Raw genomic sequence first — 27,558 nt, forward strand, 5'->3', positions numbered from 1 at the left:
TTCGCCCATCTGAAGTGGCTTCTTCTATTTAAAATAACAGTTTAGATTCTTCTGTTATAGCAACTTTTTTAGTCAAATACTCCAGTTTTGGTTTTTTGACTTCGATTCCTTCCAATGCAGTTTTCTTTTGCATACACATGATACACTAATTGCACTTCAAGAGTTAATTTCTTCAACAGGGAATAGTTTACGTTTGTTCAGCACGTTGGTTCTGTTTCTTAAGAACTTTGGAATAACGTAATTTTTGTGAATCGGTCTTAATTTGGCATTATCTATATTTGACGGTATTGTCGAGAAAAATGTCCCAGATTGAACGAAATATATTTCTCTAGCTTTCATATAACACTTCTGCATAATACTTATGTTGTCTTTGTTAGAGTCTGTGAACAATTTACATATATTTGACAGGTAAATAGTTAAAACTATAAGCAAACAGAATGTAGTTTATAATATTTTCTTGGCCATGATTGTCTGGGAGGCTTACTTCCACGCCAGCCAACTTTTTTGAACTCTTATTGCCCCAGTACTCAAATTGTATAACACAGTTAAATAAAACACAGCAACTGTTCTGTAAGCTGTTTGGTAGTTTGCACCACACAAAAGCGATTGACACAGAGTACAGTGGAACACATTATAAATACCGTTGTTGGCTCTTGATACACTTGAACAGTCTTCCACAGGATCGAACACAGTTCTTTTTTTTTTTTTTTTTTTTTTTTTACGAACTTACCATAGTTTACGACATCCTTAAAAAGAAAACTGTTGAACGAGTCACTACACCCGGCACCTCTATCATTGAGTCCAACCAAAAGAAGAACTTTTTCTCTATTTCTTTCCTGGGGCCCATCTCCTATCAGATTCAACGCCTTCTTCATAATAAATTCAACTGTAATGTCGCATTTTCAACCAATAATAGCATTAAAAAAATTCATTCACAATTTAAAATCGACCTGTTCCCCTTTGAAAAACTCTGTCGTGCATAAGATGTTTTGCGACACTTGCTCTTCTTACTACATAGGACAAACAGGACGTGCCTTTACAGTCAGATACAAAGAACATCTTTTAAGAAAAAATTGTACAAGCACCCAGAATTCGTCTTTTTCCGACCACCTTCTGATTACAGGTCACGCACCCAAAGCTGTTCACGATATCAGCATTTTGTACTCCGAGAAGAAATGCCGTAGATTAGATGTTCTCGAAGAATTATAAATTTTTAAATATTAATGATGGTCTCGTTCTTAATGAGCATCTACAATAACGTAATAAAAGCTTCTTCAGTTGTATAAAGCCGGTACTTGATATTTGATTTCGTGTTCCCTCGTGCAGTTACCGAAATATTTTTTTGCCTAAGTCGACTAATAATTCTCTGGTTTTTTAAAATATTATATTAACTGCACTTCATGTTATACCATTCTTTTCTGCTCTCTGAGTTTTTTAGCTCACTCTAAAATGGCGTTTTCAACCTTTAAACTGTATTTATAAGCTGTCATGTAGACAATTTATTACCGTGTTTGCTGTTGTCAGATAAAATGATTGCCTGTTACTTCATGTAGAAAATAATATTCATCGTTGACATTCGTCTGTCTACATTTTGAATGTTAAGTAGCTTGTTTGTATTTGCGGCTACTAGATTGCACTCTTGGTGTAATGTTCACCTGCCCGCAATTGCTAACGCGGGCACCTCAGTCTGATGCTACTGTAGCTCGACGCATGTGAACAATCCATAGTGGCTTACCTTTATGTATTCTGTTTTACAAATTTTGTGACTAAAACTTCATCGCTTGATTTTTAGTTTAATACGTGACACTTAAATACTGTTTCCTTTTTGTACTTCTAGCTACTACTTACACTTAATTTTTTCTTTCCTATAATTTTATAATAATGTTACTGGCCAATTTCAGTGTTTTATTTCTGATGAAGGCACTCATAGAAGTGCCGAAACTTGGGTCAAAAGACTCCTTTTTTGCGACCGAGTGCTGCTATACGGTTAATTTTACAGAGCAGAAGGGTATTTTCAGGTTGATGAATGTATCACACAATTACGATTGCGTTAATAAAACACTAATCTTACAACAGTTCCAATAGTAGTGACCTCTTATTAACATTTTTTTTTATAATCTCGTCTTGTACTCTATATCTTGGTGCTTCATACATGGATTGCAGCAGCTATCTCCTCGTCATTGTTTGACTCGTGTGTAACCTTTTGTTAAGATATTTACAGACTCCCTCTGCAGCATCTTCCTAATGATCTGAAAAACGGAGCAACAGTGGAACGTTTCCTACTATTTGTCGACACCAGTTCTCTTTGCGAAATATTCCTACATGCGGAACTCTCTCCATATAATCACAAGTTTCTTTGTTTATTTCAGGTGAGATCGTAAGGTAAATGACATTTCCAGTAAAAACTGAATTATGTCTTTGAACAGAGGCATATGGCTTACTTTCTCCTCATCCTATTTTGTGGTAAGAGGTGGTACACGCCCGACCACCATGTTCTGTACCCATGTTCGCTACGAGATGCTATTTACACGTGTCCGCTTGCCACCAATGCTTCAAGTGAACTTGTCGGCGTGTTTTATGTTACTGAAGGCCGCACGATGCAACCAGAAGCAGTTTAGTATTTGGTGTAGCAAGCCAGGGGCTCCTTCAAGGTTGCGGTACACTATTCATTCCAACAGACACTTTTCGACACTGTTAAGAATAGGTATTTTGTTAAAAAATCTGAACTTTTTATCTGTGCTTGAGTCTTACATCAGAATTGCTAATTACCGGTTTCTACTTTCTCAGCAATGATGACTGTGGCGCAACGAATTAAGAAACTGCCAAATCACAAATAAATTACTGCTTCGGTCTCCGGGAAGGCCGTCTGCGCCATTCTGTTCAGACAAATAATTAGAACGCCATTATTGCAAACTTTTCCGTGTCAGCAGTCGAGAACGTGCATTGTTTATCATTTATATACTGAATTTTGTTCTTCCGGGCTGGTTAAGAGGCATCCAGAGAGAATCAGGTTCGTTATGAAACTCTCAATATTTTTGAGCCCAAACTCTCTCAAATAAAACAGGCGTTATACAACACAAAACTCAGAACAAACGAATGTGTGAGCTTTTTGGAAGTTTATGACTTTCTTTAGACACCGGTAACTTGAAACCCTTCTCACAATTATAGTCCAAATATCACGTGCCGACGTTTTAGTAGCAGAATTGTGATAAGACACTGATCGAGGCGGCGCAGTGGTGAGACTGGACTCGCATTCGCGAGGACGGCGCTTCAACTCCCCGAACGGTGTTCCAGATTTAGGTTTTCTGGGATTTCTGTAGATTGGTTAAGGAAAATACCGACATTGTTCCTTTCAAAGAGTACGATGGAGTTCCTTCCCCTATTCGTCCCTAATGATTTCTTCATCGGCTAGATAGTAAATTATAATCTCCCTTTCTTAATTATGACAGATAATAATGTACAAATGGCAATAGGGTAGCACCAGAAATAATACGTTCGCGTATATGTGTTTCAGCTCTGTATTCGCATCAATCGAAGAAAGTTATATTAAACTGTTCGATCGTTTGTGATTGTGGTGTTACGTGAACCACTGGCCGCCCTGAGCTTGGGGAGAGCGTGTTCTAAGAAGTATGGAAGGTCCAACCTTGGTAAACATCCGAATCTGATTCGTCTTCAGCAGAAGCCAGCCGTTTGACTTTCCGACTAGGGAGCGGCGCCTCGGAACTCTCGTCTGATGTGCCGAGCTCGTCGAACTTGGTGGCTCCAAACCTCTCTGCCATCTGTGTCAGTTGCTCCGCCGTGGTCAGGTTGGTCTGCAAAACAAAATGCTACAATATAAGCCACACGAACTCAACAGGCTCGGGAGTACAACAGCAAAATAATACACTAACGTTTGTGAGCATTCCAATAGTAAAAAGGATATATATGAGTGAAATGAACTTCATCACACAAATTAGGTACAAGGTAATACATACACTCCTGGAAATTGAAATAAGAACACCGTGAATTCATTGTCCCAGGAAGGGGAAACTTTATTGACACATTCCTGGGGTCAGATACATCACATGATCACACTGACAGAACCACAGGCACATAGACACAGGCAACAGAGCATGCACAATGTCGGCACTAGTACAGTGTATATCCACCTTTCGCAGCAATGCAGGCTGCTATTCTCCCATGGAGACGATCGTAGAGATGCTGGATGTAGTCCTGTGGAACGGCTTGCCATGCCATTTCCACCTGGCGCCTCAGTTGGACCAGCGTTCGTGCTGGACGTGCAGACCGCGTGAGACGACGCTTCATCCAGTCCCAAACATGCTCAATGGGGGACAGATCCGGAGATCTTGCTGGCCAGGGTAGTTGACTTACACCTTCTAGAGCACGTTGGGTGGCACGGGATACATGCGGACGTGCATTGTCCTGTTGGAACAGCAAGTTCCCTTGCCGGTCTAGGAATGGTAGAACGATGGGTTCGATGACGGTTTGGATGTACCGTGCACTATTCAGTGTCCCCTCGACGATCACCAGTGGTGTACGGCCAGTGTAGGAGATCGCTCCCCACACCATGATGCCGGGTGTTGGCCCTGTGTGCCTCGGTCGTATGCAGTCCTGATTGTGGCGCTCACCTGCACGGCGCCAAACACGCATACGACCATCACTGGCACCAAGGCAGAAGCGACTCTCATCGCTGAAGACGACACGTCTCCATTCGTCCCTCCATTCACGCCTGTCGCGACACCACTGGAGGCGGGATGCACGATGTTGGGGCGTGAGCGGAAGACGGCCTAACGGTGTGCGGGACCGTAGCCCAGCTTCATGGAGACGGTTGCGAATGGTCCTCGCCGATACCCCAGGAGCAACAGTGTCCCTAATTTGCTGGGAAGTGGCGGTGCGGTCCCCTACGGCACTGCGTAGGATCCTACGGTCTTGGCGTGCATCCGTGCGTCGCTGCGGTCCGGTCCCAGGTCGACGGGCACGTGCACCTTCCGCCGACCACTGGCGACAACATCGATGTACTGTGGAGACCTCACTCCCCATGTGTTGAGCAATTCGGCGGTACGTCCACCCGGCCTCCCGCATGCCCACTATACGCCCTCGCTCAAAGTCCGTCAACTGCACATACGGTTCACGTCCACGCTGTCGCGGCATGCTACCAGTGTTAAAGACTGCGATGGAGCTCCGTATGCCACGGCAAACTGGCTGACACTGACGGCGGCGGTGCACAAATGCTGCGCAGCTAGCGCCATTCGACGGCCAACACCGCGGTTCCTGGTGTGTCCGCTGTGCCGTGCGTGTGATCATTGCTTGTACGGCCCTCTCGCAGTGTCCAGAGCAAGTATGGTGGGTGTGACACACCGGTGTCAATGTGTTCTTTTTTCCATTTCCAGGAGTGTATATGATTGAGACTCGCATGTTTTGTCTCTGGCTCTGAGAACTTGATATGAATCCCCAATGTGCCGCAATTAAAGTCTGTAACTGTTGCGATGTGGAGCAGGAGATGGCTCAAATATATTTTATGGAATCTCCCTCAATGCTGTTTGTATACGAGTCGGAAAATATAAAATGCTTCATTTCTGGTGGACCGCGATAGACAAGTTTGGAGCCAGCTGCATATAAGACACGTAGCGTTGGCGGAATTTCAGGAGCAAGGAGTAAAAAGGAGCAAGAGTACCTTTGGTACCTTAAGAATGTTTATACATTTCGTACCACACGCCGCCAAGTATTGGTTTACCGAAATATGGCATGTGGAAAAGGGGGCAGTAACTCGAGCTGTGAAACCTCCCAATTGTAGCGGTTATTTTACTCAATACGTCGAACTCGAGATCGCGTGTTGTATATCCAATGTTGTCCTAAATCATCACTCTTGACATCGGGCTGCCATGTCGTTACCATACAGAGGGCACCGCGGTAGCGCTTAACACCTGTGCTACCATCGCAGTAGGACAGGTGGAGGCAAAGACTCCTCCGAAAACTCCTCGTTTAACCACTCTGCATGCCACGACAGCATTTATGTGCCCATCCCAGTCCGAATCGTTTGTGGTTTCTAGAAAACGGAATTCGACGCACTGTATGAAAGTGACTGAGCTTGACGTAACACTATCTCCTCCCATTACACAAGAGGAGAACGCCGATGAGCCCACGTGTGCAGTAGTAACCACTTACCGCGGTATACTCTTGGACTTACTCGGGACGTTATTTCCAAGTGTTGCAGTCTTCAGAAGCGTTACAACATAATAAAGCATACAACTGCAGTGGTGGTGCTACGTAACTACTGGTCCATTTGACATTTTAATTAAGCAACATGCGATGTAAAAGCATAGATCATCACTGTAATAGGGACGCTGCACTGTTAAATAAATTCTGTAACATTTCTATGAAATGTGCATTGCGTATGTTTTACATTGGTTCCGAATAAACAAAGCAAGCTTAAAAATATTGCACCCGGTATTTATTAGGCATAATGTTCTGTTTATTCCATCAGACTCATAGACAACTCAATGAAGTCATTATGTCACTGTTGTCGGTAAACCTTGTGGTAAAATGATGAGAGACATAATCTAAGTATAATACTGCATTGTGCAATGCCGCTATGACCCTCGACAAATGTCAGATACACTACGATACTTCCTAAGAGCAGAATCGAGTTATCCGGAGGTCAGGCGGGTCTTTGTTTCCACTTCTCTCCGTCTTTTGAAAGCTAAATTCTGTACCAGTCATTAAGAAAATTGCGTAGAATCTTACTGAAAATCACGCAGTTTCTTCTGTTAGGATTATCTTTCCACTAGTAAAAAACTGCGATACCTCAGTACATCCCACAAGCACACATGAAATTAGCATACAACTGCAGACAGACTACAAACGCGATGAAAATAAAGTGGAACCTAGGCATATAACTGCAGGAGAACTATGAGGGCGTGCTAAAAAGTAATTCCTCCGAATTTTTTATTCTGTTCTCAGTATCGGTTGAGGTATTACATGTCATTCATATCACACAGTCAACAGTGCCGCTTCGCTGATGCAAGTTGCACCCCTCTGCCACTAGAAGGCTCCGAGTTGTAACCTTGTGTTCATTGTCATCGTTCATTCTCCATACAGTCCCGACTTGGCCCCATCCGATTTTTACCTGTTTCCAAAATATAAAGACCACTTTCGAGAACTTCATTTTGATAGTGATGCAGCAGAGGTGAGGTTGCGGGTCCGCCAACAAAGTCAAACATTCTACAGTGACGGTATCAACAAACTGGCCTCTCGTTGGGAGAAATGTGTTCGTCACGAGGTGACGATGTTGTGGAATAAATATGTGGACATGAAGAATAAAGATGTAAAATGTTAATAAAGTTGCTTTAAGAGTTTTCACATTAATCATTATGTTTTTAGGTACAATAAACCGAATTCTTCATTTACACTTATTTTCATACTCTAGTGAAAAATCGGAAAAAGATAAGCAGTTGCAGTTGCTCTTCCGAAGATAAGTCTATTGCTACCACAGTAGCATTGGTCTAAAACTATCATTTGTGCATCAACGGTGCTGAAATTCGAATGTCTCACCCGCTCATAGCAGGCAATTGCGTATTCAGAAATAGGAGGACCGTTGGCTCAGTGAAACTGAGAGAAGAAAGAAAGGGAAGGATAGGGTTTAGCAACTTGTAGAGCACGGGGTCATTACTGATGGAGCACAAGTTCATCAGACTGGGGGACGGTAGGAAAGAAATGGACCGGCAATTAACCAATTCAGAGAAACCACGGAAAACCTAAGTCTGTATGATCGGACGTGGTTATCCCCAGTCCTTCTGAATGCAAGTACAGTACCGGTATCTTAAAACAAATTGTGCCATCTTTTGACGTGCAGAGTTCACCCACATATTTTAATGATCTCACGTGCTTAATTTGCTAGCTTGTTAAAAATATGTGAGACGCCGTTAGCTCTTCTTAAAAGTTAAATAGCTAATCGACTTCGTCTGCTTAAATTTCAAATAATCCTAGCCCCCTTTGTCGTTGACTGGTCACAGTGAAACGAAGCCTTCATGTCAACTCGCAACGAGGCGAGGAGTCCAATGGCTGACACAGATGACAGGCAGGTGTTAGGCCCTTGTTCACCCATCCAGGTTCAGAATTTCCCTGGTTTTCTTAAATCATTTTACTTTTATCCTGAGATTCCTTATACATATTACGACGACTCCTTACCGCATCCTTCTCAGTTGAGTAGGTGCTCCGTCTTTAATTACCTCAGGTCTAAGGCGTTGCAGTCATTGACTGTGCGGCTGGTCCCGGCGGAGGTTCGAGTCCTCCCTCGGGCATGGGTGTGTGTGCTTGTCCTTGCGATAATTTAGGTTAAGTAATGTGTAAGCTTAGGGACTGACGACCTCAGCAGTTAAGTCCCATAAGATTTCACACACATTTGAACATTTGAATTACCTCAACGCCGGCGAGATGTTATATCCACACCTTTCTACCGCATGTTACTGGAATCTCTATTGAATACGCCAGTAAAATCTCCTTCACAATACATCTCACAGTTTAAGGCGATGCTTGCACAGACGGATCAAATTAAAAATATTGGGTTAACATGTTCAATTTTTTTGTCTAGCGTTTCCCAACGAAAGAGGATTTTACAAGCTCTACAAGTGTACCGGCTGCACGTATTAGCGACACATGTCGATGTTCATCTTTTCGAAAAGATCAAGGCGCTCAAGGCGAAAAGCAGGAGTAACTACAAACTGATTACAGGATATAGCTAATGCTTTCTAATCACTTCGTAATAATTCCGAGCGATGGTTCTTGTACCTTTCAAGGTTTTCGCTTTGCAGCGCCTTTAAACGATCTGTGTAACTACGCAGTGTGTGCAATATGGCTGTAATAAGTTTTGTGGCGGAATTTAACTGCTGCAACATGTTGCCAAGGCATTTCTACAAAAACGAACAGGAAGATGTCAGGTGATCACCGCCTTTTGTGAGATGTAATAGCGCTCACACTTTGCATCGTTGAAGATAATTACAATTTCGAAATCGAAATTGGGTCCTTCCCAGGCTGAAAAAATAATTAGGGAGATGTGTGCATCATCAGAAATACGTAATGCTTTACATCTGCCTTTTTTTTCCTTTTTTTACGAGGTGTATGCTTGTAACGGACGTATCAGCCGATATAGCTTACCCCTGATCCTGGAACGTAGCAAGTGCAGAAACTTCTCACATTCAGCCAATATTGAAGACTACGGTTCTGACCCATGTGGATATCTTCTTAATTTCTGCCCATCTTGTAATTAATTTAGTCATAGCATCTTACGATCACTAAAACTGTATCAGCGGTTATCTGGAAAGGTATTCCAAAATTTATCTAGCGTCTGGCTTCAGCTTCTGTTTTCCCTACTTTCATACATTTATGCTTAAATTGATTCCAAGTGAAAGATGTTAACCATTATGCTATGTAAAACTGAAAGTTTATAAGTTCTCGGTGTGCATAATGATAAGCACTGCAATTCCAAATCACGCATTATACAAAATAATTTCAGCGAGCACTGTCCTGTGTGCGGTCCATGACTTAAATAAGAAGGTATCATAAATTTACCTTATACGGGGTGTTCTAAAAGTCTCTCCGCAGTGCCGTATGATTGTTAGCCGAGCGAGCCGTGTGACTGTTCGCCTGCCTGGGTTTTTCAACTAAACAATAAACGCACAACGATACTGCAGTGATATTCTGCACCCATTCAAAGGAGAACTTGTGTTAAGTGAAATACTGAACAGTTATTTTCAACAAGATAGTCAAATGGCTCTGAGCACTATGGGACTCAACTGCTGAGGTCATTAGTCCCCTAGAACTTAGAACTAGTTAAACCTAACTAACCTAAGGACATCACAAACATCCATGCCCGAGGCAGGATTCGAACCTGCGACCGTAGCGGTCTTGCGGTTCCAGACTGCAGCGCCTTTAACCGCACGGCCACTTCGGCCGGCAACAAGATAGTACAACCGCGCATACAGCTCGCGTTTCAGTGTCACTGCTTGCTGATGTTTTTGGTGAACGCATAATTTCACAGGGACTTTGGTATGACCTAACACGACCTGACTTTTTCTTCTAGGGTGCGGCGAAAGCAACTCTATAAAAACCGTCCAAAATCCATCGATGAATTGAAAACTGCAATATCTACTTTCACTGCCTCTGTTACAGGAGAAATGCTACAGCTTGTGTTTGGAAACATGATTAGACGAATTGAATTGTGTATTCAACAATAGGGGGGACACTTTCAACATTTAACGTGAAAATTTGTAAGTAAAAATTAATATTCAATAAATTAATAACTTGTATTTCACTGAGTTTCATTTCGGTATATTCACTGCGGCATACGGCACGCGCGGCTAACAATCATACGGCACTGCGGAGAGACTTTTTGAACACCCCGTATTTTACATTTTAATTCATTTATGTCTTCTTCTTCTTTTTCTTCTTCTGGCTTTTCGGGTAGAGGTTGGGGTAAACCTATTTCAGATTCACCGTTTTGTTCCCACTGATTTTCTACGCGAATGTTTATAATACAAGTCTTGTTTTAGGATCCTAACCTCCGACATAAGCAGAAGATGTTTCTTCCATTCATTTTTGTTCTGTACAGCTTTCTCTGTTACAGATTTCACACCTTATTTTGTCCTTATGTAGATGTTCACAACTTTTTTTTAAAGTACTAAGAATGTCACGTAGCAGCAGAGAATCACCGGTCTCTTCCTTGGAGACAAGGTCGGTTACGTTGATGATTCGCTTGTAATGCTTATTTTTTGTTATGTGTTACTGCTCTTTGTAGAAACAAAACGATTTGACTTCGAAAGACGAGAGATTGGCACAACCTAACTTACACGTCATGCAACCAAAAAGACCCTGATGTTATTGTTTACATATAGCAGGAAGCTGTGAGATAATCTACAGCCAGTGTTAGTGGCACGTGCCTTGCAGCCTGGTGGATGTCGGAACCCGCTGTTGGTGGTAGTTCAGCGTTGTCGACAGCTCATAATGCTTGCTTCCGTGCTTCCTTCAAAGGATCATATTCCGGATCTACTGTTTTTAAACTGTCACCTCATTGTTCATTCTCTTTCTGATTACAGTCTGTTAACGTTTCTGGCTGCCCCTGTGGTAACATCTAAACTTTAACAACAACTAGACACATAATTCTTACACCTAAGTAATGACTGTACGATCAAATGGTTCGCTATGATGCAATCAATTACTTTCTTACTTGCAAGTATTTTCACTTAATATGGTAGAAACAAGGGGCACAGTCTGATGAAGTTTGGAATATCCGACCTACATCAACTCGCATTTTTAAGATTTCATGGGCAAATGACCTCGGTGGCGAGCAACCAAAAATTTCTCTTTTTCTATTGCGTGTAGACAGCGGTTCAGAAATGTATATAGAAGTAATTGTAAATCAGATGTTGTCATCAAAAAAGGTAGTAGACAATGAAGCAGCTGTGAGGAAGATTTACTAAAATAAAGTAATACCACCTCGCTACCCTAGTTATGTTTGAAGAGGTGAAAATGGGAAGTAGACAGCTTAAGTCATAATTTAGAAAGCAGCACCGTGTTCTTGTCAAAGTCGGCCTCGTACTTCGAACTGTCGAGAAGAAGCCTGTAAGTGGTTCTATGAGCCTCTGCCAGGCGCTTTAGTGTGTATTGTAGAGTATTCGTGTAAATGTAGATGTAGATAACCAACTCTCACATCACGCGAATCGCGCGTTGCTGAACCGAGTCCCGTTGGGTTGTCGTGGTCTCCTTCCGACATGTTATTAAGAGTCAAATGTATATCTGTATCGGATGCTTGGTTGGCCTTGATGAAGTGGTATGAACAGTGTGGAATGGAAGGAAACGAGAAGGTACATCTTTATACCATCACACAGCTCACTCCTCCAGAAAACACCAAGGGGATCACTGAGCTTAACGCTCCCATCTGAAGGACACATTACAGTGAACAGTGACATACTGTCACCTCGAGATTTAACACGGGACATTGTCACTGGCACTGATAATCAGGAACATTACACCACCAACCCTTCCCACCTTTTTTGCCAAACAATGGTCATAAAAATTAGCTCCACCAACAAGACTCGGACCGACATCTGGTCAGAAGAGGGCCATCACCCTAGCGTGCGTTAAGGCGGCCAACCACGTAACTGCATGCTAGACAAGCACGCATGCACAAGTGTGCTCGCCCAAGCATGCTTGAGCGTGTGTACCACAAATTTCTGAAAGCTGCAGAATTCTACAAGCAGTTTGATACTTGATAGAATTTTGATGAAGCATGCTTGTGCAAGCGTTCAATCGCGTGCGTGATCGACCGTGTGCACCAAAAATAGCGTGCGGTAGCGTTCTCGCTTCCCACGCCCGGGTTACCGGGTTCGATTCTCGGCGGGGTCAGGGATTTTCTCTGCCTCGTGATGGCTGGGTGTTGTGTGCTGTCCTTAGGTTAGTTAGGTTTAAGTAGTTCTAAGTTCTAGGGGACTGATGACCATAGATGTTAAGTCCCATAGTGCTCAGAGCCATTTGAACCATTTGAACCAAAAATAGGAAGGCTCGTGCAAGCATTCGTCAGTGATTTGATTTAATTTTTTTCGGTCCTGTTAAAATACATTCTGTAGAAAGCTCGTGCTGTAATATAGATCAACCCAAAGTGTGCAACAGGGTATTACATGGGGGAGGGAGGGGGGGGGGGAGGAGGGGAAGAGAAACAGTAGTACTGTGAGACAGGTTCCGTAGTGCCTCTACTGCGAACAGGTAATATGGGAATAATATTTTCGTTTCTTTAACCACTCTTTACTCCACATATCAAATTTCCTATTTCCTTCGTGATACAAGCAAAACGTCTGCCAAATCCAGCGAATCGTCGTCTGAGCTCGGCAATCTTTTGGTAAACAAAGTGATGATTGTACAAGCACGTTCGAGCCGCGTGGAGACGCATGCGCGCTTGTAAAGCGATCAATTACATGCTTGGCCGCCTTTAGTGTCCTCGACAGTTGACGTAGTTCTACGGCTTATACGAGGCTTGAAATGGAGCAGTTATCACTAGAGCGTGCAGAGGCAACTATTAAGGTATGCTACTCTGAAGAGAAACAAACAGAAGCGACAGGAGGTGGACTGAGCTTAAGTCACGAGCGCGAAAACACTGCCTTATTACTCTCACCAGGCTTAAATATGTCTTCTTTACGTTTGTAGATATATTTCCATTATTTCACATTAGACAGCTGAGAATAAATGCGACATTTTTTTTTTTACTTTTCTACCTCGGTAGCAGCGTGATGTGAGTCAGTCATATATCAGTACCACTATAACGCTGATGAGGAGATTATTTTGGGTTTATGAGGCGTCCAGTAAGCCTACACAATTCGATACGAGCAGACTGAGTCTGACCGTGTCTTGCTTACAGGACTGTATCAGCATTTGCAGCAATATGCTGTGTCACATCGTAGTAGCCTGCATCTGTTGATCAGTTTCTTAATAAATGTTATAATAATTGATATTATGTTTTTCAGAGTGGAGTGCGCACATTTACGCAAGCACTGCTTTTGCACGAGACTGTATAGAGGATTTAATCTAATCGTTAGTAAGATAGAGTAATACTGCATTGCTCATTGCGTCACTTATTCGTGTACAAGGAAAAATGGCTCAGTAACGATGACATGACAAAAAAGATGTTCTTTGTACGAGCCGCTGGGAAAAACGCTCATTAAGCCACCATCTGCAAACAGTTTCATAGACTTTGGCTAACGAAGTTCTCCTCGTCATATAAGAAAGGAAGTTGCTCAAATCAGGTTGGTTGGTAAGCAGATATAACCCATAAAATGATGCTGCTACTAATAATGCGCGGATACTGTGGACACGCACTGTGTCTGAAACCTACTTTTCTCTGAAACTGTGCGTCAGTGCTTTTGCGCGTAAAATGCGTTTTAGGAGAACCTTTAAGGAAGAAATGTATAGTAAGCCACGCATTGCCTGTAAACTAATGAAAACTGGAAGAAATTAGACCAGGTTAAGAATTTCAAGTGGGATGATGCTAAAAAACTGAATAAGGCTCTCAGAATGGAGCATTTTATGTTGGTAAAGTTTTTGGTATGTGACAAAGATCTGATTTTACTGTATAATAATATAATTTAGAATTTTCATAGAGATATTTTTTTGTCTTTCATTCATGTCAAAAGTCGTAGTTTTAAAATTATAATTAACTGCAAAAGAACATATCATCATATTTTTAATTTACTGTAGTGGATGGTCAAAATATCTATCGGGTAGTTTGATTCTCTGTGCAACTAGGAGCGACTCTGTCCATCTTCCCTCTCTGTTGAAGCGGTATGTTGGTCTCTCAAAAGAACCAACGGCGTACCTGTGTTGTGTATGAATCACGATCACGTTATCGTTTTAATGTTCAAACGATTGTTAGAAAAACTGGATATGAGTGATATTCTTCAGCACACAAATTTCTGGCGCCTCCAAAGTTCGTTATATTTTCTCAGTTTAAGCCAGAGGACATAGAATGGAAAAAATATTCTGGTTGACATATTAAATGCCAAACACGAGACTAAGTCTCCGCATATCCCGAAGCTATGCAGCAACTCTCTTGGACGTCTCCGATACGGAATGTTACAAGCAAGAAGCGACAACAACCACAGGTCTTAGCGTAGTACATTCGAGACTGTGTGACGAAGAAAACAGGACTGTACAAGAGAGGCACGCGTTCAAAATTATATTCAGAGTTATGTCCCGAGATCTTACATTTCATACAAGTGAGAACCCTGTTCCTTGATTGTCACAGACTTATTCTATCCTGTCGTTTATTTTTAGAGTACAAAACTGTCTTTGTCAATCATAGCTTTTGAAAATAGCAAGATGTCACACAAATAACAGATCCAGTATTATGCAAGAAAATCAAGTACGATAAAGAACAGGACTGACGTTGTCCGGTGCCATGTATATGAAATTCGTCTCGCACGATTTAGACGACCAAAGGAAAATTTCAATCTTTAATAGCTGACTGCGACTGGAATGACGAAACTCTCCAATATGAATACACAGTATTAACTGCGTCGGTACTTCTCTCAGTTTTATCATACGAAGTTAACAATTTTGACAAGTTACTCAACTATCCGACCGAGGTGGCACAATGGACTCATATTGGAGAGTAGTGGGATTTCAAACCCTCTTACTGAAATTCAGATTTAGATTTATAAACAAGCTCACCTCCGATTTCCTTCCTCGGCTTTTTGCAGTCAAAACTGGACTCCTCCTCTAATTACCTCGATGTCGACGGAGCCCTATAATCTTTCACCAATGGTACGGAATCCTTCAAATTTTACAGGAAGTGTAAAATCATGATGCCAACTGCATACCGTTTTGAAATGAGACATGTGAAGCTTTTTTTCCTCTGGTATCATGCATGAAGTTCACTTAGTGGATACAAACAAATCTTTAGGAACTTACCGTGTGGTGTCTGCCGGAAACATTGCGTAGGCAGTGCACGTAACACGACAACCCTGGAAGCAGATAAACATATTGGTAATCAGAAGTTTATAAAAATACATATAAGACTACTTTTTAAAAAGTGAAACTGCCATCGAGTCAAAAGTTGATTTGAACACCACAGTGCTGTACTACACATTATCGTGCTGGCGATGGTACGGGACTGCCTTCGGGCTGAAAATCGGATCCCCAGCCAGAGTACAGTTTGACGTGGAGTCTGAATCGCGGTGCAAATTGTCATTTTTCACATACACAAGACATGGACTTTATAAAAGTCTTGCAGAAACTACTTACTAAGTTCTATAATCAGATTGGAGAATACCATCAACCGGAAAATAGAGAAACGTTGAGATGGTGGTTTGAATGGTTCGTGTGCTCTACTCAGTATCCTCCACTTGAGTACCACACACAGAACTTTCATGCACCCGTGTGAAACGGCCAGAAAAGTCATTCTTTGGGATGTTGTTCACTTCACGTGAATAGCTATAGTTCGTCGTTTTTTTAAGGTTTGAATTGATAACACCAAATCTCGTCACCTGTGACGATTTTTTTTTCAGAAAAGAATTGTCCGCGTTGTGTTTTTCATTTAAATCGACGCAGCCGTCCGCGTCAGTAATAAAATGAGTCTCGCAGTTTGTGGACAGACGGGGTACATCCATGTTTTATTTACTTACAAGGGAATTAAAGTTACGTTATTATAAAACTGTACATGCGTTAACAAAGTTATTTACTAGTATTGCTAATTTTGTAGTTATGTACGATAATGAACAAAAGGTTGCTCATCAAGAAAGAGCCATCAGAGAAACATATTTTATGTTACATCTGACGAGTAGTGATACAAATAAAGTATTAATGTTTCACACTAATAATGTAACTACGTTATTACGCTATGGATAATGTTTTGTTACACCATAAGAAGCAGTGTAAAACTTTTTCTGTGTATCTATCGAATCAGAGGCACGCTGTCACGCATTTCCGGTCCGATTTCATTGATACTCATGTTTTTGTTGTTTGTAATTCTCATGTTTTTGGTAAGTGAAATAGCTTCAACAGTGTGGATGAAAGGTCTTAAATTTTGTTTATGATTATGATGTGCGATAAATAATATTCAGTTTCTCTCTGTGACGAGTCCGTACGATTAGTTGATTTGGAGTCGGTTATTTCCAAGGCGTCCCACAGGTTTATGTTTGTAGTACTGTGTGTAATTTCTGCGTTGACTCGAAAAATCTTGGATTCGAACGTCATTAAAGATTTCTTGGTCTGGTTGCAAAACTAATCTAACGTTGGAGACGGTATTCACGCAAACTCGCCGACACAGGATATTGCAGTGCCTGTGTTGTTACGAAGAACGATGCAATATTCCTCCGGATATGCGAATGTGGTTCATATATTTGATAACGGCTGTAGCCGCCGCAGAGCCTCTTACTACGGATATGAATGCATGTCCGAAGGAACAACGTTGCATCGTCCTTCTTAACCACATAGGCACTGCAATATTGTGTTTATCAGCCGATACCAGGTAGCGGCTTTCACTTAAAATTTCCTCCCCTGTACGGTAATTACATAATGTGTGTACGAGTACAGGTTGTGACGAAATACGGAAGCGCGAATACATTTGATGTAGCAAACACAGGGCTACAGGGTAGTCTGAAAAGCTTGTAAGGGTGTTGCAGGGTGAGTTGTGCTCATAAGAAAAAATTCGACACATTGCGTCGTTTCCGATTTAATTAACATTGAAGTCACTCAATTAGGCGGTTTTCACGCGCAAATTGAAACGGCCCGCCACAGACGGTGTCGCCAAACGTATTCTTCGTTTGGTTTCCTAAAACCGAACAAGAGAGCGATATAAAAATTGGGCAAGGGAGGTAGTAAGTATAGAACCGTTACCGAAGGCTGAGCAGTCTTGTGTGCTATGAGAACAACTGACATTATTGTATGTGGAAGGCCACTTGAATTTGCGTGCGCAACGGCCTGATTGGCTAAGTTCAATGCTAATTAACTCGGAGACGGCGCAACGTATCGAATTTTTGTACTAAGAGCTATTTCTCAACATAACTCTGCAGCACACTTACAAGCTTTTCAGGCTGTTACCCTGGATGTGAACTGCTGTGGTTGTAATGATCTGACATTGGTGTCTGCGAAATTTAAACATGTTGCCCATTGCACAGTGAACTCCCTCTCTTATAGGGACCCATGGAAGAAGTGTTACTCACCATTAGGGTGAACTTGACTATTTTTTGCCCTTGAGCTTATGTTGCTTGTTCTTCGGTTACAATTTTATTTTTAGTCATTAAGTTTTACATCACATAATGTTTTTGTTGTTATGGTCTTCAGTCCGAAAACTGGTTTGGTGCAGATCTCAACATTAGCCTATCCTCTGCAAGCCTCTTCACCTCTGAATAACCACTGCAACCTGCATTTGAACGTGCTCAGTGTATTCAATCAAGCCTTGGTCTCCCTCTACAGTTGGATGTGTCCTATCAACCAATTCCATCTTTTACACAAGTTGTGCCATGAAGTTCTTTTCTCCGCTATTCTATTCAGTACATACGCATAAGTTATTCAATCTACGCATCTCAAAAAAAATGGTTCTGAGCACTATGGGACTCAACTGCTTAGGTCATTAGTCCCCTAGAACTTAGAACTAGTTAAACCTAACTAACCTAAGGACATCACAAACATCCATGCCCGAGGCAGGATTCGAACCTGCGACCGTAGCGGTCTTGCGGTTCCAGACTGCAGCGCCTTTAACCGCACGGCCACTTCGGCCGGCGTACGCATCTCATCTTCAACCCGGAGGTGCTTCTGTGATGTTTTGCGAGCGTTTTTCATACCGTACTATGGGACTGCCCTTGCAGATTACTGTGAACATGAACGAGGATGTTTATTTCGACTTTCTCAGCGACCGAGTGTTGCCCTTTCATTTACATCTTATAATGAGTATGCTGATGACACTCCCTTTTTCCAAGGCGACAACAGCCATGCTCACAGGGCCGCAAGCATACGTTCCCGGTTTTACGAACACTGAGGCACACTGTCGCACCTCGAAAGGCATCACAAATCACTCTATCGTAATTGCTAAGAAATAATAACTTCGTTATTTTTAATTAGTCTTACAAAGATGTCACAGTTCGTAGTGATAGACGGTAAATCATCGAGTAGAACAGAAGTGATATCTGGCGTTGCGCAAGGTAGTGTCATAGGCCCTCTGCTGTTCCTGGCCGGCCGTTGTCGCCGAGCGGTTCTAGGCGCTTCAGTCTGGAACCGCGCGACCGCTACGGTCGCAGGTTCGAATCCTGCCTCGGGCATGGATGTGTGTGATGTCCTTAGGTTAGTAAGGTTTAAGTAGTTCTAAGTTCTAGGGGACTGATGAGCACAGATGTTAAGTCCCACAGTGCTCAGAGCCATTTGAACCATTTTGTAGCTGGGCTGCGCAAATTGGCATTATGCTGATCCGCACAATCTACCGAGTGAGTCAAAAAGAACTTTACAACTTTGGAATTATAGAGAAATTTATTGGAATAGCTTACATTTTTCCCGAGGGCACGCAGCTTTACTGTATGATTAAATGATGATGGCGTCCTCTTGGGTAAAATATTCCGGAGGTAAAATAGTCCCCCATTCGGATCTCCGGGCGGGGACTACTCAAGAGGACGTCGTTATCAGGAGAAAGAAAACTGGCATTCTACGGATCGGAGCGTGGAATGTCAGATCCCTTAATCGGGCAGGTAGGTTAGAAAATTTAAAAAGGGAAATGGATAGGTTAAAGTTAGATATAGTGGGAATTAGTGAAGTTCGGTGGCAGGAGGAACAAGACTTTTGGTCAGGTGATTACAGGGTTATAAATACAAAATCAAATAGGGGTAATGCAGGAGTAGGTTTAATAATGAATAAAAAAATAGGAGTGCGGGTTAGCTACTACAAACAGCATAGTGAACGCATTATTGTGGCCAAGATAGACACAAAGCCCATGCCTACTACAGTAGTACAAGTTTATATGCCAACTAGCTCTGCAGATGATGAAGAAATTGATGAAATGTATGACGAGATAAAAGAAATTATTCAGGTAGTGAAGGGAGATGAAAATTTAATAGTCATGGGTGACTGGAATTCGTCAGTAGGAAAAGGGAGAGAAGGAAACATAGTAGGTGAATAGGGATTGGGGGGAAGAAATGAAAGAGGAAGCCGCCTTGTAGAATTTTGCACAGAGCATAACTTAATCATAGCTAACACTCGGTTCAAGAATCATAAAAGAAGGTTGTATACCTGGAAGAATCCTGGAGATACTAAAAGGTATCAGATAGATTATATAATGGTAAGACAGAGATTTAGGAATCAGGTTTTAAATTGTAAGACATTTCCAGGGGCAGATGTGAATTCTGACCACAATCTATTGGTTATGAACTGCATATTGAAACTGAAGAAACTGCAAAAAAGGTGGGAATTTAAGGAGATGGGACCTGGATAAACTGAAAGAACCAGAGGTTGTAGAGAGTTTCAGGGAGAGCATAAGGGAACAATTGACAGGAATGGGGGAAAGAAATACAGTAGAAGAAGAATGGGTAGCTCTGAGGGATGAAGTAGTGAAGGCAGCAGAGGATCAAGTAGGTAAAAAGACGAGGGCTAATAGAAATCCTTGGGTAACAGAAGAAATATTGAATTTAATTGATGAAAGGAGAAAATATAAAAATGTAGTAAATGAAGCAGGCAAAAAGGAATACAAACGTCTCAAAAATGAGATCGACAGGAAGTGCAAAATGGCTAAGCAGGGATGGCTAGAGGACAAATGTAAGGATGTAGAGGCTTGTCTCACTAGGGGTAAGATAGATACTGCCTACAGGAAAATTAAAGAGACCTTTGGAGAGAAGAGAACCACTTGTATGAATATCAAGAGCTCAGATGGCAACCCAGTTCTAAGCAAAGAAGGGAAGGCAGAAAGGTGGAAGGAGTATATAGAGGGTTTATACAAGGGCGATGTACTTGAGGACAATATTATGGAAATGGAAGAGGATGTAGATGAAGATGAAATGGGAGATAAGATACTGCGTGAAGAGTTTGACAGAGCACTGAAAGACCTGAGTCGAAACAAGGCCCCGGGAGTAGACAACATTCCATTAGAACTACTGATGGCCTTGGGAGAGCCAGTCATGACAAAACTCTACCATCTGGTGAGCAAGATGTATGAGACAGGCGAAATACCCACAGACTTCAAGAAGAATATAATAATTCCAATCCCAAAGAAAGCAGGTGTTGACAGATGTGAAAATTACCGAACTATCAGTTTAATAAGTCACGGCTGCAAAATACTAACGCGAATTCTTTACAGACGAATGGAAAAACTGGTAGAAGCGGACCTCGGGGAAGATCAGTTTGGATTCCGTAGAAATGTTGGAACACGTGAGGCAATACTAACCTTACGACTTATCTTGGAAGAAAGATTAAGAAAAGACAAACCTACGTTTCTAGCATTTGTAGACTTAGAGAAAGCTTTTGACAATGTTAACTGGAATACTCTCTTTCAAATTCTGAAGGTGGCAGGGGTAAAATACAGGGAGCGAAAGGCTATTTACAATTTGTACAGAAACCAGATGGCAGTTATAAGAGTCGACGGGCATGAAAGGGAAGCAGTGGTTGGGAAAGGAGTGAGACAGGGTTGTAGCCTCTCCCCGATGTTATTCAATCTGTATATTGAGCAAGCAGTAAAGGAAACAAAAGAAAAATTCGGAGTAGGTATTAAAATTCATGGAGAAGAAGTAAAAACTTTGAGGTTCGCCGATGACATTGTAATTCTGTCAGAGACAGCAAAGGACTTGGAAGAGCAGTTGAACGGAATGGACAGTGTCTTGAAAGGAGGATATAAGATGAACATCAACAAAAGCAAAACGAGGATAATGGAATGTAGTCAAATTAAATCGGGTGATGCTGAGGGGATTAGATTAGGAAATGAGACACTTAAAGTAGTAAAGGAGTTTTGCTATTTAGGGAGCAAAATAACTGATGATGGTCGAAGTAGAGAGGATATAAAATGTAGACTGGCAATGGCAAGGAAATCGTTTCTAAAGAAGAGAAATTTGTTAACATCGAGTATAGATTTAAGTGTCAGGAAGTCGTTTCTGAAAGTATTTGTGTGGAGTGTAGCCATGTATGGAAGTGAAACATGGACGATAACCAGTTTGGACAAGAAGAGAATAGAAGCTTTTGAAATGTGGTGCTACAGAAGAATGCTGAAGATAAGGTGGGTAGATCACGTAACTAATGAGGAGGTATTGAATAGGATTGGGGAGAAGAGAAGTTTGTGGCACAACTTGACTAGAAGAAGGGATCGGTTGGTAGGACATGTTTTGAGGCATCAAGGGATCACAAAGTTAGCATTGGAGGGCAGCGTGGAGGGTAAAAATCGTAGAGGGAGACCAAGAGATCAATATACTAAGCAGATTCAGAAGGATGTAGGTTGCAGTAGGTACTGGGAGATGAAGAAGCTTGCACAGGATAGAGTACCATGGAGAGCTGCATCAAACCAGTCTCAGGACTGAAGACCACAACAACAACAACATCTTACAGAATCGGTAGAAGTGTCATTTTGTAGCAAACAACCTCAAGTTTCACATAAAAGTGTCAAGTGTCATTTTGGTTCGATGTGACTACCATTTGTGATGGGGCAAACATCCCATCGGCAATCAACTTCTTCCCACACTCATTGCAACAGATCGGGCGTTACTTTTGTAACGATTTTTCACGTCAGCTAATTCTTTGGTAAGGGAGGAACATACACACGGTCTTTAATGACACCCCACGGAAAGAAATCCAGTGATGTCCAGTCTGAGGAGCGAGACAGCCATGCGATTAGCCCTTCACGCCCAATCCACCGACCTGGGAAGCGATTACCGAGGAAACCTCGAACTTTCGTGAGGAAATGAGGTGGTGCACCGTCTTGGTGGTAGTAAGCCATCCCATATCGGTAACATTCATCTATTTGTGGAGTTAAAAAGTTTTGCAGCATATCCAAATACATAATACCAGTGACAGTTTTCTCCATGAAGAATAAAGGGCTGTACACTTTCAGCGTGCTAAGCACACAAGATATACTGGGTGATCAAAAAGTCAGTATAAATTTGAAAACTTAATAAACCACGGAATAATGTAGATAGAGAGGTAAAAATTGACACACATGCTTGGAATGACATGGGGTTTTATTAGAACCAAAAAGAAACACCCCATATTGACAGACGCGTGAAAGATCTCTTGCGCGCGTCGTTTTGTGATGATCGTGTGCTCAGCCGCCACTTTCGTCATGCTTGGCCTCCGAGGTCCCCAGACCTCAGTCCGTGCGATTATTGGCTTTGGGGTTACCTGAAGTCGCAAGTGTATCGTGATCGACCGACATCTCTAGGGATGTTGAAAGACAACATCCGACGCCAATGCCTCACCATAACTCCGGACATGCTTTACAGTGCTGTTCACAACATTATTCCTCGACTACAGCTATTGTTGAGGAATGATGGTGGACATATTGAGCATTTCCTGTAAAGAACATCATCTTTGCTTTGTCTTACTTTGTTATGCTAATTATTCCTATTCTGATCAGATTAAGCGACATCTGTCGGACATTTTTTGAACGTTTGTATTTTTTGGTTCTAATAAAACCCCATGTCATTCCAAGCATGTGTGTCAATTTGTACCTCTCTATCTACATTATTCCGTGATTAATTCAGTTTTCAAACTTATACTGACTTTTTGATCACCCAGTATTAACTTTGGGGCTGTCACGAACGTGTTATAGGGTTTTATGGGGAGCTTCGCAGCCCCATATTCACCGTGCCACTGATTTGAAATTTTGACTTATCGCTAAAGATTATTGTGTTCAAGAATATCTCATCGTCCTCTGTCCGAGGCAACATTTCCGCACGGAATTCCCCACGAGCCATCTTATTTGCATCACTAATGTGCTGTGTCATTGTGGACCTGTACGGTTTCAAGTGTAAACGTCTATGCAGTACTCTCCGAATAACCTTTGTGGAATGCCAGTCTCGCGAGACGCATGTCGCGTTGATTTTTGTTGACTGCGGACAAAGCTGTCCCTAACCAGTTCGATGTAATCATCAACACGGGCGACTTGCTGATTTATTGTGTCGTAGTGAACAACCCATCTCGACAACGTTCTTGTGGCAAGAGTAAATTGTAGGCCTGCTTGGAGGTTCTTTAGCGTATTCGGTGTGAAATTCAAGCCGAGTTCGTTTCATGAAACCAAAACACACAGCGAGCATCAGTTTTATATAATGCTCTCTCAGAATTATAATCCTTTCCAATTGCGTTTAAAAGATGAATTGATTTTTGTAGTTCGTCTTCAGAATTATAAAGTACGCCATTGACTTTCACCATTGTTTATTAAAATCTTTCCCCTGTGTAACCAGTTATACAATTTTGATTTGGAAAACTGCCAGTTTACGGACCCAAAAGAAGTGAAACAGTAATCTATCATTATGTTCTTCGCATTATTTGTTGAAATTTCTCGGTGTACCTGTCCAGCTGCCTGCACTTGTTCAAGACCGTTATCGAAGATGTATCTTCAGTTTCATAGCCGTCTCTGTCAAACATAAATTTATGCGAAACGACGCAGGCCTTTTCGTAATCTATAGAAAATGGGTGAATTTAATGTATTCTTCTTTTCAAACCCCGTTAAGTTGAAACTCGTGCTAGCATTCGTGCACATTTCACTTCACCGGTACTGTGCTGAGAGACGGGTAGGAATGAAATGAAGGTAGATAACAGCAGCCGTATACAAATGTGAAACAGACACCGTGTGCCGTGTGCGCGATGCTGGCCAATAAGTGAGGCACATAGCCTCGAACTTGAGGTGTATGGGTCAGCGCCTACCGGACTAACATGACGTAACGGCTGCTGCACTTTGGGATGCTACAAGTTTGCTATATTTAAAGACGATTAAGAGAGAGAAATGATTGCAAGTGAAATGTCAGAGACAGGTACAGTAATTGAAATTAATTAAACAGAAATGAGCAATATTGTTTCCTATGATCCAACTCCTGGAACATTGGCACTAACATAACTGAAAGAACGTTACACATACCTGCTTCCCCTACTAATATATGATTAAGTATGCACCTTTCATCAGTTAATTATCTACGAAGGCCTGACTTCATCAGGCGTTTTGTGGGAGCGAAAGCATTCTACACAGCAAATGACAGGGAAATTTGCAGTCTTCTTGCGCAAAGGCGCAGGATCCGGAAGTGAGACCTCGCCTCTAAACAACAATTTACCGAAAGTACTTTAGCAGTATGAAGAATATAACGCACCAGTTGCCTAGATGTGTGCTGTATTTAATTTAGAAACGCAACTTGTTTTAGAAAGACACGATTCCGTTTATGATTATAGCGTGGCATGGTATTTTTAAGAACTTGATGATGGAGTCACGTCTTTTCAAAATATGCTGTGTTTTTAAATTAAATAAAGCACACATCTGGACAACTGGTGGGTCATATTTTCCGAACTGATACCGTTATGCAGATGAACTATGGCTTCACAACAGATTCCTTTTAATACTCGCCTGTTACTGTTGCAGCTAGACTCCCCAACGTCAGTAAAATAATGTGCCCAGCGAGGTATTTTAGACATCTAGCGCGTCACTGAAGCCACCTCCACGCTTCGCCGAGAACATTACAAATTCCCCTTGTACGAGGTGTGGTCACAAAATTTTAATTATCACCTCGAAAAAATAATGTTACGTGATTCTGTTTGTTTGTGGTTACATGTCTGAAGTTCCGGTATATACTGGAATCTTCGCACCACCGTGGAATCACGTGCCGTTAAAGAAGCCACAATAAAATGGCGCCGCTCATTAATGAAGTGGATTATCGTGAGGTAATTCGTTATCGACAGCAGCGGTAGTGTTTCAGTTGTGTCAAGCCATGCCGAAGTAGTTATTTGGCAGCCTGGATTGGCCTGAAATAGCTGCAACAATTTTGCTATTTCCGAAAACGAATTACAGCACGATATTCCACTCTATCGATGTGCGGCACCATTTTATTGTGACTCCTCTAGTGGCGTGCTACGGTACTTTGGTATGAGGATGTCAGTGTACCAGGTCAGCAGGTATGTACCTGCAAACAAACGAAAATTAATTAGGTGACTTTATTTTTCCGAATTGTTACGAATTCTCCTCGTATATTCGGGGGAGAAGCGTCCGAACATTGGAATTCTAACTCACGGCACGAATGATAGCGTCTCATTAGTGTGAGTGCAGCGTAATTCGTGTCAGCGCACCGGTGCAGTTGGCTCGTGCGTCTGACAAGGCATCGACCCCAGCGGTGACGACCGCGGCTCACAGCAGGCGGCGATTTCTCGGCTTTGGTGCGGCCTTGGCGGCGCCGGCAGGCGAGTAACCTAGGCGCACGACTCGTTCGTCATAGCGGACAACCGAGGACGAGCAACGGCACGACACTGACGGCTGCTTATTGCCGCGTCCGCTCATTGCCGGCACTCGTGATGACAGAGTCGTAAACCAATCAAACGGACGACGAGATGTCTTAAAGGCAACGTCGTTAAATAAATCTCAAACGACGGCTTCGAGCCCGTTTCACGCGGGTGACACTCTGGTCAAAGTCGACTACACGAAGTGCGTGCGCCTTTCGTGCCAGCAGCCAGCCACGTCGCAAGTGTGTCTGTGACTTGAGTGATCTATAGTTTGTGGCAAGAGTGGAGTACTAAATATCAAAGAAAGCTGCACACTGCGCATGCGTAGAAACAGGGGACTGTGGCGGCGTCTCCTAACAGCTGAAGTTAGCCTGTTCAGATCGAGTTCACTCCTATTATAGAAAGAAATTTTCAGCTTTCTCGCCTTTATTGTGTTGTTTACTTTGTTTTCGCGACACATTGAAAAGATTAGGCGAGGTCGTGGTATTTTTATAATTAGGGATCTGCAATAGAAAAGAAATACCAGAAACTAAAAAGGTAATTACGTTTTACAGAGAAAAAGCTTACACTATGCATAAATAAAAAATTGAACAGATAAACGTGTTTTAATGACAGTTACTTCAACAGTGAATACGTCAGATTTATTTGACGAGAAAAATTATTTTCGATAATATTTGTACTTAGCCAGAAAACAATAAACAAAGGATAAAGTAAAAAGGCGCTATTTACTGCGTCATAAACATTGCTCCAATGTTTCACTTCTCATGAGCGTAGGGAATTTACCACACCACCTTTCACGAGAACATCCATTATGAATTTTGTTTTGGTTATTAATAAACTCTATTATCTTTGCTTGTTCCTACATTTTGTTACTATATCCCGATTTGTTCGTAAAAAGAATAGTCCCTCGTAACCTCACTTTCACCGTTCAGGTACCAAACTGCTCAGCAGACAGCTGTCGCAACACACACAATTTTGGCGCTGACGTGTAAACGAAAACGACCACCAGAAGCAGACGAAACTCAATACAGGAATGAAACGTTAGGGACGCTGCAGTAGACTCACTTATGTCGACTAGTTAGTTGAGATTAGAAAGTAGATCGTGTAAAAAGGCTTCACAGAAATAGAATGGGCCTTAAAGTTGAAAGTAACCCTCAGCGATTACCTTTAATCTCCAGACACACACACGCTTCCCACAAAAATTTGAAATATGGTAACAAAATTAAGACAATAACAATCGTAACAGAGTTTACTAATGACTACAGTAAAATTTACAGTGGATGTTCTTGACAAATGTCGTATGACAATTTATCCACACTGCTGAGAACTAAAATAATGTTACAAACATCGCTTAAACATCAAAACATCGACTTTTATTTGTTTCGTAAAATATTTACGTACACATTTAGCACAAAATGTTTAGAATGTAGTACATAGTACCATTTGTACCTTATTTTCTTTCTAATAACGTCAAAAATTATTTTTCTCGTTCAGTATATCTGACTTTTCATTGTTGAAGTAATCCTCATAAAAACTGTTATCTACAGGGTGTTTCAAAAATGACCGGTATATTTGAAACGGCAATACAAACTAAACGAGCAGCGATAGAAATACACCGTTTGTTGCAATATGCTTGGG

The 27,558-nt window shown here is 41.9% G+C and overlaps 1 protein-coding gene across 1 annotated transcript in view; it reads right to left on the reverse strand.

The window, feature by feature from the left end:
- Positions 1-27,558, reverse strand: part of LOC126249081 (mucin-17-like) — a 267,758-nt gene that overhangs the window by 18,485 nt on the left and 221,715 nt on the right. Inside the window, exons 3-4 of the mRNA XM_049950732.1 lie at positions 15,454-15,506; positions 3,644-3,812 (exon numbers count right to left, since the gene is read on the reverse strand). Coding sequence (XP_049806689.1) covers positions 3,644-3,812; positions 15,454-15,506 — 222 coding nt within the window. The remainder of the gene's footprint in view (positions 1-3,643; positions 3,813-15,453; positions 15,507-27,558) is intronic.

This window comes from Schistocerca nitens, chromosome 3, assembly GCF_023898315.1.
Source record: "Schistocerca nitens isolate TAMUIC-IGC-003100 chromosome 3, iqSchNite1.1, whole genome shotgun sequence".
Lineage (NCBI taxonomy): Eukaryota > Metazoa > Arthropoda > Insecta > Orthoptera > Acrididae > Schistocerca > Schistocerca nitens.